The 17,046-nt window shown below is 51.9% G+C and overlaps 2 protein-coding genes across 2 annotated transcripts; one reads left to right on the top strand and one right to left on the bottom strand.

Moving 5' to 3' along the window:
• Nucleotides 1-5,695: 5,695 nt before the first annotated feature.
• On the top strand, nucleotides 5,696-12,545 carry DND1 (DND microRNA-mediated repression inhibitor 1). Its single transcript, XM_063168355.1, has 5 exons — nucleotides 5,696-5,707; nucleotides 9,370-9,487; nucleotides 10,388-10,849; nucleotides 11,444-11,841; nucleotides 12,063-12,545. The coding sequence occupies exons 1-5, from the start codon at nucleotides 5,696-5,698 to the stop codon at nucleotides 12,072-12,074; spliced, it is 1,002 nt and encodes a 333-aa protein (XP_063024425.1). The 3' UTR covers nucleotides 12,075-12,545.
• Nucleotides 12,546-14,058: 1,513 nt separating this feature from the next.
• On the bottom strand, nucleotides 14,059-16,333 carry WDR55 (WD repeat domain 55). The gene is made up of 8 exons (XM_063168353.1): nucleotides 16,290-16,333; nucleotides 16,070-16,221; nucleotides 15,888-15,988; nucleotides 15,733-15,820; nucleotides 15,406-15,585; nucleotides 15,214-15,313; nucleotides 14,951-15,120; nucleotides 14,059-14,640 (listed from the first exon to the last, which is right to left on the bottom strand). The coding sequence occupies exons 1-8, from the start codon at nucleotides 16,308-16,310 to the stop codon at nucleotides 14,313-14,315; spliced, it is 1,140 nt and encodes a 379-aa protein (XP_063024423.1). The 5' UTR covers nucleotides 16,311-16,333; the 3' UTR covers nucleotides 14,059-14,312.
• Between the last annotated feature and the right edge of the window lie 713 nt (nucleotides 16,334-17,046).

Genomic DNA, 17,046 nt, shown 5'->3' with positions numbered 1-17,046 from the left:
CAGATAACACAGAAATTCTAACACATTGCTTTATTATTATTTGCTTGTATCCTGTGTGTGGCACTGTGTATATCATAGCTATGTGCAGATTTCATGCATTTCTTGCAAAACCCAGCTGCACACAAGCTTGAGCTCTGTCTTTCTCTACAACTCCTTTTGTAACATCATAAACACATCAGATGTGGTGCCCCAGTAAGGCTTGCTGAGGAAACACCACTTTGTATTTTCTATATTTGAATTTTCAGATATACTCCAGCAGTTGGCAATCTCATGAGATGGATTTTAAGCTCTTAGATTTTGGAAAGCTAAGGAACACTGACTTTACTGCTATTATCAGGTGCATATCTTTTTATTGAGACTTTTTCCCCTCTTTTTAAAGATCAAGGTGTTTCAGAGGTATTTTATAGCCTGCAGTGACACAACCTTCACACAAAAAAGTGTCTCCTCAGTAACAGCTGCCAATGGTAAGTTCTTTCTGATGCAGAGATGGTGTGGTGATTGATGTTTGAAAATGTGAGACTCAAACCATTTCAGGCAACAGAGGGGGGAAATTCACACTGCCAACATTCTGCTGCCTTCAAAGAGCTGCAACATTTTCCATTTTCTCTCTGTCTTCTGTCCCTGCTTTAAGTGGAGTTCGAACCACTTTCAGAAGGGTTTATTTTTCTAGAATAACTCAGGTTAGTTGTCCATATCCTTAGAGCCAAACAAAAAGAAGTTCAAACCTTGGAAGAATTTTGTCTTCATGTTAATCTCCCTCCCAAAGCAAAGTGGATCTTTATGAAGTGGTTTTCTTTTGTCCTGCCCAAATTTGTTTTTAAATTTTGGGGGTAGATTCTGCAGTAGATTCTTCCTTTTACCCTGGAAATGTTTACCCTGGACAGCCTAGAGCTGCCCTTTTAACATGGCATGCCCAATGCCAGGCTGAATTACCGACCTGTAACTGTGAGAGACTGCAATATCAGCATTCATTTGGCGCTTTGCTGAGGCCAGGCCAAAGGGAAGGAGAGGCTTTGGATGTGTGGTGGACAAACCTCTGATCATAAGAACAGCCCTGGGGCCGAGGGAGTTCAGATATTTTCTGAAATTTCAGATATTTTATTATTTTATCCACCCACCTCGGGAGGATGAGCACAACAAACTGCCCTTTGCTTAGCTCTGGGTTCAGAGCAGATAAGAGAGATAAGAGAAGCAGACCCTGTGAGGTGGGATAATGGTTTTCACCACCTCAGTGTCCTCCCTTCCACACCTGGCTCAGGTGTGAGTTAAACTCTCCGTGGGGAAAATATCAGGATATTCACCTTCACAATGAGGCCAATTTGAAAAAGCCATTTGTAGGAATGGAACTTTGAAGCTTCCTCCCCACACTGGTGACTGCCAGGGCAAGAGATGGACCCTGAATATGAGACTTTAATGGGAACAGCAGCTGAGGTAAATGCAACCAATCTACCTGCCTCTGCAAGGAATGGCTTGAATAAAACTCTGTCTGAGACACTGGCTTCAAATCCAAGTTCACATGGAGCAAACAAAAAAAAAAAAAACAGTGCTCTCTATAGGAACTCAATCCTCAGCAAAGATTTTTCTGGATGGAAAAAAAATATGAATACTTGAAGAAGTGTCTTTTCCCTTGCCAGTGAATTGTGTTCCTCTGAGCAGGTGTCAAGCTGAAGTTTGAGCAATTCCAAAAGGTCTGAAATCCTAAAATACAGCCACTGCAGAGTGCAGCTGGACTCTATTCAGAAACCAAAGAGAATCAAATATCTACTAAATTCCTGTAAAAAATAAGGCAAGTACTTAGAGATATTCTAGCAAGAGCAGTTTGCTCAGGAACATGTTTTATTCCTCTCTGTTTGAGTCATAAGTGACATAATTTGTCTCGTTTGTCCAGAAATGCTGCAAACAAATGCAGAGAACACTTAGGAGACTTCAACAGAGCTGTCTGCTCAGGAAAGACTGAAAAAAATGCTTGCTAAGCCTGAGAAAGGGAAGTTGGAGATGAGGGAAGGAAAAAAAGGAGATAAACTTTGTGACACTAGCAGACACTAGTTCTCATGAGCTGTGAAGGGCTCTGCTGACCAGAAAAGCTGCTGCAAGCTTGAGAAGGAGGAATTGGGGACTGAAGAACTCTCCTGCAGCACTTGGGCTGCTCAGGGCAGCTCAGTTCACAGGGTCAGCTGTCCTGGGACACAGAGGGGGCCAAAAGGACACCTGGAAATGTCCTGGTTTGGACATGACCCTCCTGAACTAACAGACCTTCAGGTACAGAGCTCTGCCAGTGAGCACACTGGGTTTGTACCTGAGCTCACCGCTTTGATGGAGACATTGGAGCCTAAGGCAAAGATGAAGCACGTTAAAAACACACCCTTTTGTTACCATGATATTTTAAGAAAAATCCCTTTGCCAGGATTTCTTCTCCTGGGAAGATGAGAAGCCTCAGCTTCTCCATGTTTTGCTCCTCTGGAATGTGATTTGGAGAATTGTTTACCCAGCATGTGAAGTGGTTTTAATTAATGACTAAGACCAGTCCAGCTGTGTCAGATTCTCTGAGACAGCTAAAGATATGATGATTATTGTAACTCAACCTATTTTGCTATTTCAATCAAATGAACTATTGACACCCATGAGCAGCTCTGACCCTGTTTCTAAGTGATCTCCTTTTATCCAGTCAGGCAGTTGTTTTATAACCTAAACAAAGCTACTTTGTAACTTCAGTTCTATAGAAACTTGCAGAGTTTATACCGTAAACTGCTTGCCAACCTTGGATTTTGGTCATTGTTGCAGTTGCAATGTTCCTGTCCATACACAAACTCAGAACTGGATTCCAATCCAATAGATTTCCAATTCTCTAAATATTTCAATAGCTTGCTGACCAGTAAGAAAAGCACTTGTGATTTTGCAATGCTGTGAAAAATAAAAAAAGTTTCTATAGCTTTTCCACTAACATATACTCATTTCAGACCTTCTCAGGAAAAGATTTTGTCAGTCCTGAAAGTTTTCAAGAGTGAATTTCACAAACCAGAAAATACACAGGTGACTGGGAGAAAAAAAAGCTGCTGCTAGCCAACATCATCTTGGGTATAGTTTTGGTTTTAATGTTCGTTTTGTTTTCAATCTTTATGTTCCTCTCTATGACTGGCTTAGAGTTTCCAAGGAGCTGAACTGTTGAACATCCCGTGCTGTTCAACTTTTCATTGTTATGTTCAAAATAACATGAATAAGAGGCTTTTCTTTCTTATAAAGAAGCATTTTGCATATATTTTAAACTGTACACATGTATTGTACTATAAATGGATGTAAGACAATTATTTTTATCCTCTGGCTCATTATGAAGGAGGGCCAGCACAGGCCAAAAGTCTTTGTCCATTGGAGAAGTCCTGCTCTGTCAGGGCTCTTCTCTGAGATGTGGATTAAAGTGGCAGCAGAGTAGGATCTCACCTTGATCACATAACACACCTTCCCATTCACATATTGAATACCTGCAACCACTGTTTTCCAGACAAATGGCAGAGGGTTAAAACGGATAAAAATATATTAATGTTTTTCTTTTTTATCTCCGTCCAATGAACAAAATTTGAGATTGTGTAGGAGAGAAGATTCAGTCTCACTTTGCCATCTAGTGGCAGCACCTTGGCTTGCTGAGATGTATCCCGGAAAAGCGAGCTGACGTTAGCTGGAGGTGGGAATGAGTTCCTAATTCTTTGGAAAAATCAGTCATTTTTCTACTCAAAATACTAAGAAGCCTAGTTACATTTTACAGCAGCACTGCACAAATAGCCACATTGCTAAAGTGAGTTTCCATTTGCAGGTACTTGGGTGAGCAGAGCCTATTTTAGCTGTGTTTCATCATTTTATGAACCTGGATCACTAGCAATTTTTTTTTCCTTGTGGATATGATTCATTAACTTCCCTTTCTACTTGCTCTTGGATTTTTACCAAGACAGTGGTATAGCCAAGCAGTTTATCTTTAGAAATATAAAGGACAACTCAAGGCAGACTGGCTGGATAAGCTACTTCTTCCTTCTTAAGGCGAAAACCCAAAAACTTTTAAACATTTTTAAAATCATTACAATTTTGTATTCAATTTATATTTCTTTGCTATGATTTTTTGTGCATGTCTGTATTTCAAGGTTTATAGTATTTTTTTTTTTCCTTTTTCCACAATTTTGTGAGATATTGGTCATAATCTGGACCTGCAAGATCCTATTTGTGGCTTTATGGAATAAGTGAGTGTAGCCTGGCAAGTGACAATGCTGTGCAGGGCTGGAATTGTTCTTTGGGGTCTGGAACAGTGGGGCTGCATCCCTGTGCCAGAAATGCTGAGCTGCCACAGCAGGAGGAACCAGAATTCTAGTTAATGGATCCACTGGGAAGCATTGGAGGTGAAATGACACTGGATGAGTGGTGTTTGTAGATAAAAATATGTAGGGTCTATTTTAGATCTGTTTAGAAGCAGTGGAAAGCAGAGATGTGGCCACTGCGGTTGTTGTCTATAGTAAAGCAACAATATAAAAGCATAGGAATAACAGGTGAGAAAAAGTGTAAGAAAGAAAGTGGAGGGAAGGATAAGAGTGGAAAGATCTCATAACTGTGGATCAGTAACTAGACTTGACTGAAGGGACTTGATTGTTGCAATTTTGGCGTCTGGTGGTCTGAGTGGCGCTCACAGTCTTGATCCATCAGGGTGGGGGATAGCCCAAGAACACCAGGGTCAGTGGGTAAATACAATTTAGGTTTAGATGGAACCTGTGGGTACCTGCCCTGGGGAGGGGAATTTTACACTGTCTGAAGGGTCTTTGGTGGTTTATGACCCCTTTTAAGGCACGACCCTGCCTCTCACTTCAGCAAAGTTAAGCCAGTTATGTGACAGAAAGGACAAAAGCCTTCAGCCCCAAGTGGGTGAATGTTCCTCACCCTTCTTTGTGGCCAGGGGAGGACATTGGCACAAAAACAAACACCACGGTCTGTATGGCCTTCTCCCTAACCTGGCTCAACCCCCAGAGCCTCCGGTGCTGGGTGTGCACCCCTCTGGCTCGAGCAGATCAGGTTTCACCACCACGGCCCCAGAAGGTCTGATCCTCACCCCGGAGCTGGTACAGCAGAGCACGGGGTGCCTCCAAAACGGAGCCAAGAACCAAGAACAGCTCAGACTCTCTCACACAGATGCACTTCATAACACAGTGGAGATTTAGGCTAATGCACTCTCCTGGGCATCATTGTTTGAAGGATTTCTTTCAGTAGATGTTTCTGAACCCCCCAAAATTCGCCTTTGTGAGCAGGTATTGGAACAAGCAGCAAGAAGTACGAATAGGTTCAAACCCGGCCGTTGTTATCTGAGGTCTAATGACACTGAATGACACTGATGATTGGACTGGGTGGTCTTGAAGGTCTCTTCTAACCCTGACGCTTCTGTTAGGAGAGTTTGGTGGTGCTGCTGTACCTCTTACAGCAGGAGAGTTTGGTGGTGCTGCTGCCCCTCTTACAGCAACTCCTTGCCTTCCCTTGTGCACAAGTGAACAAGTACACGAAGGAAAGGCAAACCAGGGCAAGGCAGAGCAGGGCGCGACCCCCGCGGGTGCTGCCGGGGTCCATCCGGGGAGGGGCGGCGCGGAGCGGGGGCGGCGCTGCCTCCCTTCCTACCCCGGGCCGGACCGCAGGAGCGGCCAGAACGGCGGGAAAGCACGGCAGGAGCGGCGGGATGGACGAGAAGGTGAGCGCTGCCGGGGCGGCAGGGAGCGAGCTCGGCGGGGATCCGAGCCCCGGCCCCGGCCCCGGCTGGGAGCGCAGGCAGGGCTGCTCCCGAGCCCAGCCCCAGAGCGGAGCCGCCGCGCCCGGGGCCAGCCCCGTTAGCCCCGGGGCTGTGCCAGCAGAGCCCGTCCTGCCTCCCCACACAGCCCAGGCACCCTCGGGCCGGTTCCCCGAGCTGGGATCCGCCGCGGGACCGGGCCACGAGGCTCCGAGGAGGAACGCGGCTGGGTTTATCCCGCTCTGAGCACGTGTTCCCCCAGCGGGGATTCCCACCCGCGTCCGAAGTTGGTTTTTATTCTTCATAAAAGGTGAAATCCCTTGGAGGTGGAGAGGTGCCACCATCTCGTGGCATTCACTATTAGCTGGTGATCTTTTATCATTGTTTATCGCTATTTATCACTATTTGTTGATCTTTTATCTCCATCCTTTCCCGTTGAGGTATCCGAAAAGGGCCGGTTCCTAATGCTGATAAGGAAGGTCGAAACGGATGTTTTCGATTCGTATAAATCACTTGTCACTGAGTTTATTTTGTTTGCTAGGACAGCCACGGTGCTCAGTGCACCCAGCTCTGTCCCCACGACAGCTCCTACCCCGATGGGTTTGGAGGATCGGGATCCGGCCATGCCCCCGTGCCGGCCACATGGACCAGACAGAAATGGCCGGTTTAATTGCAGAGATATTAACCTCCGTTGATAATTCCGCTGCTTTGAGGACCATGAAGGATTGAATAGGACTTGTTTTGGCTGGTGTATTTGACGGCATAGCGTCCAATTTTAAAAATTTGTGGAGATCAGATTTCCCAGGAGCCTGGGAGGTAGTGGAATGCATTGAGGTTTAAATTCGTTTTTGTTGTGGCAGTATGCATTACTCACTGACAGCTGTGGATACATATCTCCACCAAAACTTCCCTTTCCTATTTTGTGTCAGTATTGGAAGCTGAGTAAATAAATTTCTCCCTTTTTGGCTGAAAGTTGTGCTTCACATATTACGGCTGTATTTCCCTCTGCCAAATTCATGTTATTCGGCTGAGCTCCTAAATTCGTACAATTATCAATGCTCATTGTTCAAATTTAGGAGAATCATTAGAATTGCTAATTATTCATTAGCAATGATCATCGAAATGCATTCAGGCTTAGCATGGTTACAGCCATTAGCACAGTGACTATTACAGATGGAGAAAGTGAAGGTTTCCATCCGGGGGGTCAGGTTTGGTGATTTGTGTGCTCAGTCTGGTTCATTCTGGTGCTGATTCCTTCTGTGAGGAGAATAAGCGTTCCTTCAATGGATAACTTGATTTTCAGTGGAGACATGCTGGCGTCATTTCCAGTATCATTTTCTGAAAAAGTAAAATAATACAAGTCTCGTCGGGGTTTGCCCGGACAGGTTATTATCCCGTTAAAAACAGGGAAAAGCCACGGTGCACTAATTGTTTTGTACTTTTTGGAGACACTGCTATCCATAGATTCCCAAGTGAGTGTGCCCCGAGGTTTAGTTAGTCTCAGGCATTGTTCTGTGCTACTTTTACCGTAACACTTTGTCCTGATCGATTGTAAAGCTGTCAGATTCCCCTTGAATGGAAGGTGGAGCACCTCATTAAGGTTTGCATAAAATGCACACTGAGGTCACAGCGATTATTTACCTTGAGTTTTTCCCTCAGCCTTGTGTGGCTTCAGGCTCTTTTTCAATAGGCCATTAACCCATTCTGTGCCTCCATTTGACTGGGGTAATATGGACTATGAAAAACCCATTGAATTCTGCCTTTTTGGCCCATTGTACCACTTGGAAAATGTGAGTTCGTTTCACTGCTCAGACTAGAGATAAGTCCCTTTTCCCATTTAGAACATCTGTGTTCTGTCTCCTGAAATGCAATCCAGCTAAGCAGTGAAGATGTTCAAGACCATGTAATCACAGAATGATTCTATGCAGGTGCTTTTATTGAAGAGCTCTGGGTGTCAGGGGCACAGACCCAAATCTGACTCCAATATGGGTTCGGGATGAACACGTTTTTATACCCTTATCGTTATATAACTACATATTAATTATTACACTTATATTGTTCTTTTGTATACATTGATTTCATCCAAGCATGGATTTTGTAATTTCCATCAACCCCCCCAAACATCGTTTCTCATGATTCTTGTTATGATTAAACAATAATTATATCCAATTACCAAACAATCATCGCATCTAACAATCATGCAATTTATCATAGTCATCAAATGATTATACAGGTGCAGCCTAACATTTTCCCAGGGCTTACCAGGCCTACCCCTCCTTTCCAACTCCCCTGAATATTCCATGATTTTGGAAACATTTTATCCCTATACTATCACAGGTACCCTTGGTCAGTGCCAGTTTGAAGCAAGTTACCTTTAGGTGCCATGCTGGGAAAAGCCCCATCCTGCTGTGACAGGATTGTGGGGTGTACTGCTCCTGTTGGAAATCATACTGCTTTTACATTTTCTTGCTAACTTTAGTCAGGAGTTTCTTTCACCTCTGCCCCAGGGGAGGATAATTGCAATGTTTGGAATTCTTGAAAATAACACTTTATTAGATAATTCTTTCCACCTCTGTTTTCTCAATGGACGAACTGTAATCCTAGTTCTTGGGAATGGTCAATTAGTCTGACATTACATTTAGAATTCTTGGTATCACCATGAAAATTACTCCATCCCACGTCTCACCCATATTACTGAGTTGTGGGATGGAGTGAATTTCGTGGTGAAACCAGAAATGCATGCAGTTAGTGTTCCACAGGTGGGCATTTCCCTGTGTTATAAAATTTCAGTAGCACTCCTGGATAATTGTTCATTAAAAGCTGTGTCTTTTGTAATTTCATCTCGTTTTGTAACAAGGCCAAGGATTTGGCCCATCTTCAGGAGATGCAGTTAATTTTCTAATCTGTGCAATGTCAGGAGCACTTGGAGCCCGTGTAAGCATTAGCTAAACTTTTTCCTCCAACTTTTGTTTTCCTTTCTGTCCTCCTGTAACTGTCTCTGCAGCTGTTCCATTTTCAAGAACAGTAATAATAATTCAGCTGCTTTCCAGTTCAGTGGTCAGTTCTTGTTTCTCTTTAATATTATATCTTCTGTGCTGGCAGGCAACCTTCCACCAGCCCAGGTTGCTCCAAGGCCCATCCAACCTGGCCTTGAACACTTCCAGGGGTGGGGCAGCCACAGCTTCCCTGGGCAACCTGTGCCAGGGCCTCACCACCCTCACAGGGATGATTTTCTTCCCAATATTCAATGTAACCCAGTGTCTTTCCCTTTAAAGCTGTCATGATGGAGTGGGTCACCTTGGCTCTGTGCTCCAGCTCCCTCTTGCAGCACCAGGCAACTGGTCCCTGTGTTTTGGCTTTCCAAGCCCTTGCAGAGCTGTAGGAAATTGGTTTTGGGGCTCTAACAGAGTTGCTGGGCTTTGTGTCAGGTGGAGCAGGCTTGGACAGTCCTTGGGATGGGAGTGTTGGGAGGCTCCTCAGGTTCCCTGAGAGCAGAGGAGTTTGTTTGCCCCTCCACATGTGGGCCAGCACTGGATCTTGTGGTTCCCTCATGGGGTTGGGATGCTCCCAGCTGGGAGGCTGAAAGCTCTTTGCTCACAAATCACCAGCACCATCTCTTCCTTCAGACATGGAAGAACAAAATCAACGAGGCCAACAAGATGGCCCTGCTGGCCTGGGAGAAGGAGACGGGCATCGAGCTGGTGCAGATCAATGGGCAGAGGCGCTACGGGGGCCCTCCCCCAGGTACAGCAGAGTGGGGCCGGGAGGGGACTCACCCTTGTTAAAAATAGGTCAGAAACTGCTGTAAAATAGTTGATAATTGTTAAGCATGTACTATAGTTTGGTTATGGTAAAAGGAGTTAAAGAGTAATTATAAGAAAAACGGTACTCAAGATACCATAACACACCTCAGTGAAGTGCATCACAAGCCAGCCTGGACAGAACTGTCATGGCCAATCACGCACCTTAAACCTTCGTGCAAATGAAGGATCCCAATAGAAACCAATCCAAAGGGACAAAAAACAGGATTAAAAAGGGGCTTCTAACCCAGGGAGGGAGGGTGCTGCTGAACCTGTGTCACACACACACATTTTATGAAAAATCCTTTCCTTAGGATTTTTTCTCCTGAGAAGCCTCAGGAACAAAATGTAAACAATGGTTATCTGCTGTTGTAGAATGCAACAGGTGCATCTGTGATTGGTGTCATGTGGTTGTTTCTAATTAATGGCCAATCACAATCAGCTGGCTTGGACTCTCTGTCCAAGCCACAAGCCTTCATTATCATTCCTTCTTTTCTATTCTTAGCCAGCCTTCTGATGAAATCCTTTCTTCTATTCTTTTAGTATATTTTCAATATTATATATATATATCATAAAATAATAAATCAAGCCTTCTGAAACATGGAGTCAGGATGAGGGAAGAGACAAGGATCTAAGACCCCTGTGAACACGGTTGCACACCTGAAACATCAGGGCCATTGCTGCCAGCACTGCAGCATCCTCAAGGGAATGCTCCTGCTTGACCCATGGGCCCCCACGCTTTAGGCCTTTACTTTTTATTATAATAAATGCTGAAATCACCGTAGTACTGGGAGTGAGGTCCCGTTTTTACAGCTACGGTCACGGTGTCCCCGTGTCCCCGCAGGCTGGGTGGGCGGCCCGCCGCCGGCCGGCACCGAGGTGTACATCGCCAGGCTGCCGCAGGACATCTACGAGGACACGCTGCTGCCGCTGTTCGGGAGCGTGGGGCGGCTCTACGAGTTCCGCCTGATGATGACGTTCAGCGGCATGAACCGCGGCTTCGCCTACGCCCGCTACGCGTCCCGGCAGGACGCGCGCAGCGCCATCGCCACCTTCCACCGCTTCCAGCTGCGCCGCGGCTGCGCCATCGTCGTCTGCTGGAGCACGCAGAAGCGCGAGCTGCTCGTCAGCGGCCTGGGCGCCTCAGTGAGCCGGCGGGAGCTGGAGGCCACGCTGCAGAGGGTCACCGAGGGCATCTGTAGTGTCACCGTGCACGCCAGCCCCTCGCAGAAACAGGCCAAGCTCGCAGTGCTGAAGTACAGGTCGCACCAGGCTGCTGCCCTGGCCAAGAAAACTCTGATGGAAGGTGAGTGGTGCTCAGGGATGCTGGTTGGGCTGGGCTTCCCACTCCTAGATTTGGCTGCAAGGTGACTTCAGCCTTGACACACCCCGTGCTCTCTCCCTGTGTCCTGTGGGATGCCAGCTGCCCGTGGTGCAGTTGATTTTCAGCAGTCCTGGTGGTGGGGTGAAGGGGCTGCTCAGAGCAGGAGCATCACCAGGTCAGGGCACCCAGAACATTAACCAAGTCATTGAACCTTTCCAGTGGAGCTGCCCAGCCCCTCAGTGTCCCTTAAACACTCCTGATAGAGCTGCTCAGTCCCTCTGAGCCCTGTCCCATGGCTGCAATGCCCTGATGGGACACACTTCCCAAACATCCAACCAGCACCTCCAAAGTCTTAGTTTGTATCCATTCCTGCCCCAGCTGAGGAGCATTTGGCTTTGAAAGCTATTCACCTTGACTCTAAAATCAAGCTGCCCCTAAAATCCTGGAGAGGGATGGGATGGGATGGGATGGGATGGGATGGGATGGGATGGGATGGGATGGGATGGGATGGGATGGGATGGGATGGGATGGGATGGGATGATGCTGGAGGGTAGGTGAGCATCTCCTGTCTCCTAGGGACCCTGAGGCTCGGCAAAGCAAAGATGATGGTGGAATGGCTGAATCCCCAGCTGAAGCAGAAGCTGCAGCTCTGTGAGGAGGAGCCACCATCCAGCTGGGTGCAGGGAGGTGAGAGCCCAGCAGTGCCCCCGCCTCTGTCGCTGCAGAACGTGCTGCACTGCCTGAACACGCTGTGCTGGAAGCATCACCTGAGGACACCCCTGATCAGGACCAAGTGTGTCCAGGTGAACCCCAACGGGTGGCAGCACTTCTGGTACCAGGTGGCCATCCCAGGGTCCCACGTGCCCGTCAGTGGCTTCATGTGGATCTCACCAGACAGGCAGGGCCAGAGCGAGCACGAGAAGGCCAAGGTGGTGGCAGCCCTGCACCTTCTGCGGGTGTTGGCTGAGTCCTTGGTGAGTCCTTGCACAGCCTTTCCCAAAGTCCTGAAGGGTCCCCTGGGAAGGTGGAGCTGTGGCACTTCTGGGCAGGGTGGGATGGGGCAGGGAGGGGACCCAGGCTGGCTGGCAGGGCTGAACACTGTCAGCTCTGAGCTGAGGATCTCTGATTTAAGCACAGGATACAAGGCGGGGTTTGGGGCTTAGGGCAGAGCCTGACCTTTCTCTCTCCCCTGCAGGGTGCCAGCTGAAGTAGCAGCTGCTCTACCACAGCCACGACTGAGCCCCAGCCCTGCTGGGCTCCTGGCCCTGTTCCAGCATTCCTTGGAGTTGTTTGCATCAGTTTTGAGAGCTGGCTCTGGAGGATAAGGGCTGCTGTCCTGTTCCATGGCAGCCACCACGTCCCCGGGCAGCCCTCGAGTTGGTTCTAGTTTTGGGTTGTTGGTTTTCCTGTTGCCAAGTTTGGTTCTGTTGAGCTGGTTGGTGTGGTGTTGGAGGGCAGATCCTGGAGAAGCAGCAGCAGCTCTTGGAGGGGCTGTGCCAGGCCTGGATGCCAGTGTGATGGAGGGAATTCCTCCACTGGCATTCCTGAGGAGCAGCCTCAGGGGAGAACAAGGCCAGCACAGAGAGTGTCCCAGGGGTCACAGATGTTCTGTGAGCTGGTGGAGCTGCTGTGTGGGGAGAGGAGTGCCCTTAACCTGTTTGCATAGTGAGGAAGCAGCTGTGGAGTTGGCAGCTGTCCATGAATGATTCCTCAGCCGTGGCACATCTGGCCACGTGCTGTTCTTTTGGCATTAAAGAGTTCTGGAGAGCACCAGCTCAGTCATGTCATCTTTTCCTCCTGCAGCCTCAGCTCCCTGCCTGTCCACTGCATCTCAGTGCTCTCCCCACACCAGGAAAGGGACAGGGTGAGATCTGGAGCCTTCAGAGCCTGGTGGGCCCAGAGTGTGGGAAGCAGCATTCCCTATCACCTTGATCTTTGTTGTCTTCGACTCACTGGGCTCTTTCTCACCAGCTTTTGATACTCCTCAGGCTCCTCCAAGTGCCTCCTGATGTCCTCCATGGTTTTTTGTGGTCCTCTGGGATATCTGGGAGCACCTTGTTGGAGGTTTTTCCTTTTGTTTTTCTCTGTCTTAGGGAATTTCCCCCCGTTTTTGTTGCTAAGGAGCAATAACCATTCCAAGGGAGGCTCCTGCCTTCCTTAGCAGACACCTGCCTTTCAAACCAGGACACCCCTCTATGCTCTCCAGGAACTTCGGGTCTCAGTGTTGTTGATTGCTCACCCCCAGCTCCAGGAATGAACCCCTGGGGGCTGCAGCTGGTGCTCCAAGGGCAGTGCTGGGAATCCACTGGGGGATGTGAGCCACAGCCAGGAGTAGAAATGCTGGAACTGCACCAGATCCTCCCCATTCCCCAGCAGGTGCAGGCCATGGCTGACACTGTTCCAGGCCCTGCTGCCCACTCTGCCCATCCCAGGGAGGGATCCCTGTCCCTCTCCCTGTCCCTGCTCATGGCACTCTGTGACCCACCAAGTCCCTTTGGCAGCACCCAAGTCCCATCCCTCTTCTTTTGGAGATCCCCAGGATCCTCCAAGAGCCTTGGGGTGCACTCTTCAGGTTATTCCTTGCACTCCCTGGAAGTCTGTCTGTCCCTCCTGGGCACACCAGGACTCCTTGCCTTATGAGGATGAACCACCAGCACAAGAAGCTGGGAAGTGAAAGGCACTGAGTTTATTTCTAACAGAGCTAAAGTCTTAATTAATTAATTAACAAAGGGTAATTGACCTGCTGGGACAGGGATCCTTCAGAGCCTGGTGGGCCCAAGCCTGGGAGGCTCTGGCCTCCCCCCCCCCATCCCAAAACAACCTAAAGGACCCCCAAATTCATCCACAAACCCCAGCATTACACCCTCACCACAGACCCCAACCCTGTTCCCCCATAGCTCAGAGTCCCCCCCTCATCCACCAGAGCCCCCCAGCCCTGTTCCCCCATACCTGAGTGTCCTCCCCCCCCGCCCCATCCAGAGCCCGCCAGCCCTGTTCCCCACCTCAGGGCCCCTCCCCATCCCTCACGGACCCGTCACGGACCGTTCCCAGTCCCTCTGGCCCCAGCCATGCGCCCCCACCCCCAAAGGCCTCCTCTGCTCCAGGACCCTCAGCCGCCCATCCCCAGCCTGTCCCCCCATCCTGGGGCTCCTCCCGCGGGGCCCCCTGCCCCCCATAACCGCTGTCCCCTGCGGGACCCCCGCTGCCCCTTTAAGACCGTGCCTACAGCCCAGCTTGAGTGGCAGCCATAGGAGCCAATCAGAACGCCAGCGTCCTGCCCACCGACGGTGGCAGCAATCCGGTGAGGCCACGCCCCGTAGGCGGGCACTCCCAGGGGCTGCGGCTCTGATTGGCCGCGCCCCGCGAGAATGACGGGCACAGCCCGCCTCCGCGCCAGGCGGGGCGGCAGCGCTGAGGGGGAGGCGCCCCGGCCCCGGGCGGCCGCTCAGTCGCTGTCGCTGTCGCTGCTGTCACCGCCCTCCGCCGCCGCCGCCTCCGGCTCGGCCTCGTCCCGCAGGTCGGCGAAGAAATCCTCCCCGCTGCCCAGCGCCTTGCTGCTGAGGGCGCGCAGCGGCCCGCCCTTCTTCTTCTTCCGCCGGTAATCATCGACCACCATGGAGCCGAGCGCCGACACGTCCCAGAACTTCACCTTCTGGTCGTGGCCGCTGCTGGCCAGGAGCTTCCCGTCCGCCGCCACGGCCAGCTGCTCGATGGGCTCGCCCAGGTGCTGCCCCACGCAGCCCAGCACGCGGTTCGGCAGCACGTTCACCGCCCTGGGCACGGCACGGGGCACTGAGGGCCCTGCAGAGCCCGGGGACGCCGCCTGCCCGCCTGTCCTGTGAGCTGGGCAAGGCTGATCCCGTCCGACACCCTCCTCCTTACACCCCAGCCCATCCCACACCTCTGCTTCCACATCCCATCCTCCACAATTCCCTGTCACCCCATCTCCAGCCCATCTCCCCCTTCCTATCCCACCACCCTCCACTCTCTCTTCCATCTCACCCCCCACACTCCCTCCCGATCCCACGCCCTCTCCACTCCCCATCCCACAGCTCCCCATCCCTCCCCAGTTCTCCCCCTGACCTGATGACTCCGTCCAGGGACCCCACGCACACGATGCTGTCCGTGATGGGCACCATGCAGTCAATGGTCTCTGCCCTGAGCGCAAAGCGGTCGCTGGCAGCCCCAAAGCCGTCCCAGTTGAAGAGGTAGATGGTGCCTTCGCTGGAGCCACACGCCACCTTCCTCCCCCTCTAGGCAAAAGGGAGGGCAGTGAGGCAGAGGCAGAACAACAGCGAGGACAGGGAGCTGTGGGATGCTGCTCCATGCTGGGGAGCAGTGCCAACCTTCATCAGCACCACAGATGTCAGGTCGCCGTTCTGCGGCTCCGAGAGCAGCTCAAAGCGCCGTCTCTTCACGTTGAAGACACCCAAGGTGCCATCACCACTGTGGGACGTGGAAAGGACACGCTGTGAGCACAGGACATGGCACAGGGCACTCCTGCCATGGAGCCCGACCCCACGAAGCCCCTCCGGTACCTGGCTGTCAGCAGGATCTTCCCGTTGCCATCCACAGCCATGGCACTGATGTACTCCTCCTGCTGCCGTGCCTCCAGGATGGCGCTGCCCCTGCGCAGGTCCCACACCTTCACTGCCCCGCCGTCGTCACCCGTGGCGAAGATGTGGTTGTCGATGGGCAGCACGCAGTTGAGAGCTGCTCTGCAGAGACCCCGGCCCACCGTCACGGCTCCCGGGGCAGCGCTGCGGGCTCTCCCTACGGCCCGGGGCTGCGTGGCCGTGCCGCGGGACGGAAGGGGACTATGGGACAATGCCCCACCGTTGTGCCCGGACTGAGCACGGACTTACTCGTGGGCCTTGGGGAAGCGCGTTTCCAGCCGTCCCTCCTCCGTTGTCAGAATGTGGATGGACTTATCCTTGGACACAGTGAAAAGCTCTGGAGAGCCGCGTTAGTGCCCCCCGCCCGGCGGCCCCCGGTGCCGCCCCACAGCCCCCGCACTCACTCTGCCCGTCCTGGGAGAACACCGCGTCCCGGCACGACTTGAGGTGATGTCCCGAGGACCAGAGCTGCCGGTTCTCCCCCTCGGTGCAGGAGTACGAGTACCTGCCGGCACGGGAGTGCTCGCCGGGACCCGCGGCAGCCGGGGAGCCCCGCTCAGCGTGTCCCAGCCCCCCCTGCACTCACAGGTACACATCGCCGTCCACGTCCCCCGCGGCCAGCAGCGGCCGCTCCGGGTGCAGCGCGATGGCGTTGGCCGTGGCCTCCAGACAGATGTCCTCGGGCGTGTCCCGCACCCGCGGCTCCCGCGCCGCCGCCTCCGGGGACTCCTGGGGCTCCTGGGGACAGCGGGGCCGTGGGACCGGGCCCGGGGGCTCCGGGCTCCCGCAGCCCCACGCGTGCTCACCTCCTCCATGGCGGCCGCCATAGCGCCCTGCTCATTTGCATGGCCACGCCTTTCCTCATTTACATATACCCGCCCCTTGTTTACATGGCACCGCCCGCCCGCGCCTCTCAGCGCTGCGGGACCGGCCCGGCTGTGGGATGGCCCCGCCTCGGGGCTCCACCGCCTCGGGGCTCCACCGCCTCGGGGCTCCGGCTCCTTGGGGCTCCAGGATCTCGGCGCCTCGGGGCTCCGGCTTACCGGCGCCCCCGGCCCCATTTCACCAGGTCCCTCCCCGCCCGCCTCACGTGTTCCTGTTCTGTAGCGCTTCACCACTGGGAGCTCCACAGCTCCTTAATTCGCACCACAGGCTCCCCAGTTCACATCATCATCTCCTCTCTCTGACCCCAGGGGAGGGGGCGGCCAGGGACCAGGTGCCACTTCGGCCCCTTGCAGGGTCTGGGGGCTGTAGGGCCCCCCTAGAGACCCCAGCCCAGCCAGGGACCACCAGCAGCGCCCCTGCCCGAGAGGCCATCCCAGCTCCCCGCTGGCCCTGCCCTGAGGGAACGAGCTTTGCCTGGTGCTAGCCCCATCCTACCCTTTGCCAGCGCTTAGAGCAGCTTGCACATCCCTCTGCTCAGGGTCCCATCTCTTCCTCCCACCCTGAGGCACATAATGCTCAGCTGGGATTATTACCCTCAAATTTGTTAATTTTATCCAGGGATGCTGCCCCAGCCCAAAAGGCTCCCACAATAAATACACTGAGCAACGGTTTGCCCTG

The sequence above is a fragment of the Melospiza melodia genome, chromosome 14 (genome assembly GCF_035770615.1).
Source record: "Melospiza melodia melodia isolate bMelMel2 chromosome 14, bMelMel2.pri, whole genome shotgun sequence".
NCBI classification, from domain to species: domain Eukaryota; kingdom Metazoa; phylum Chordata; class Aves; order Passeriformes; family Passerellidae; genus Melospiza; species Melospiza melodia.
The sequence above is the reverse complement of the archived record's forward strand: the minus strand, read 5'-3'. Positions and strand labels throughout refer to the sequence as shown.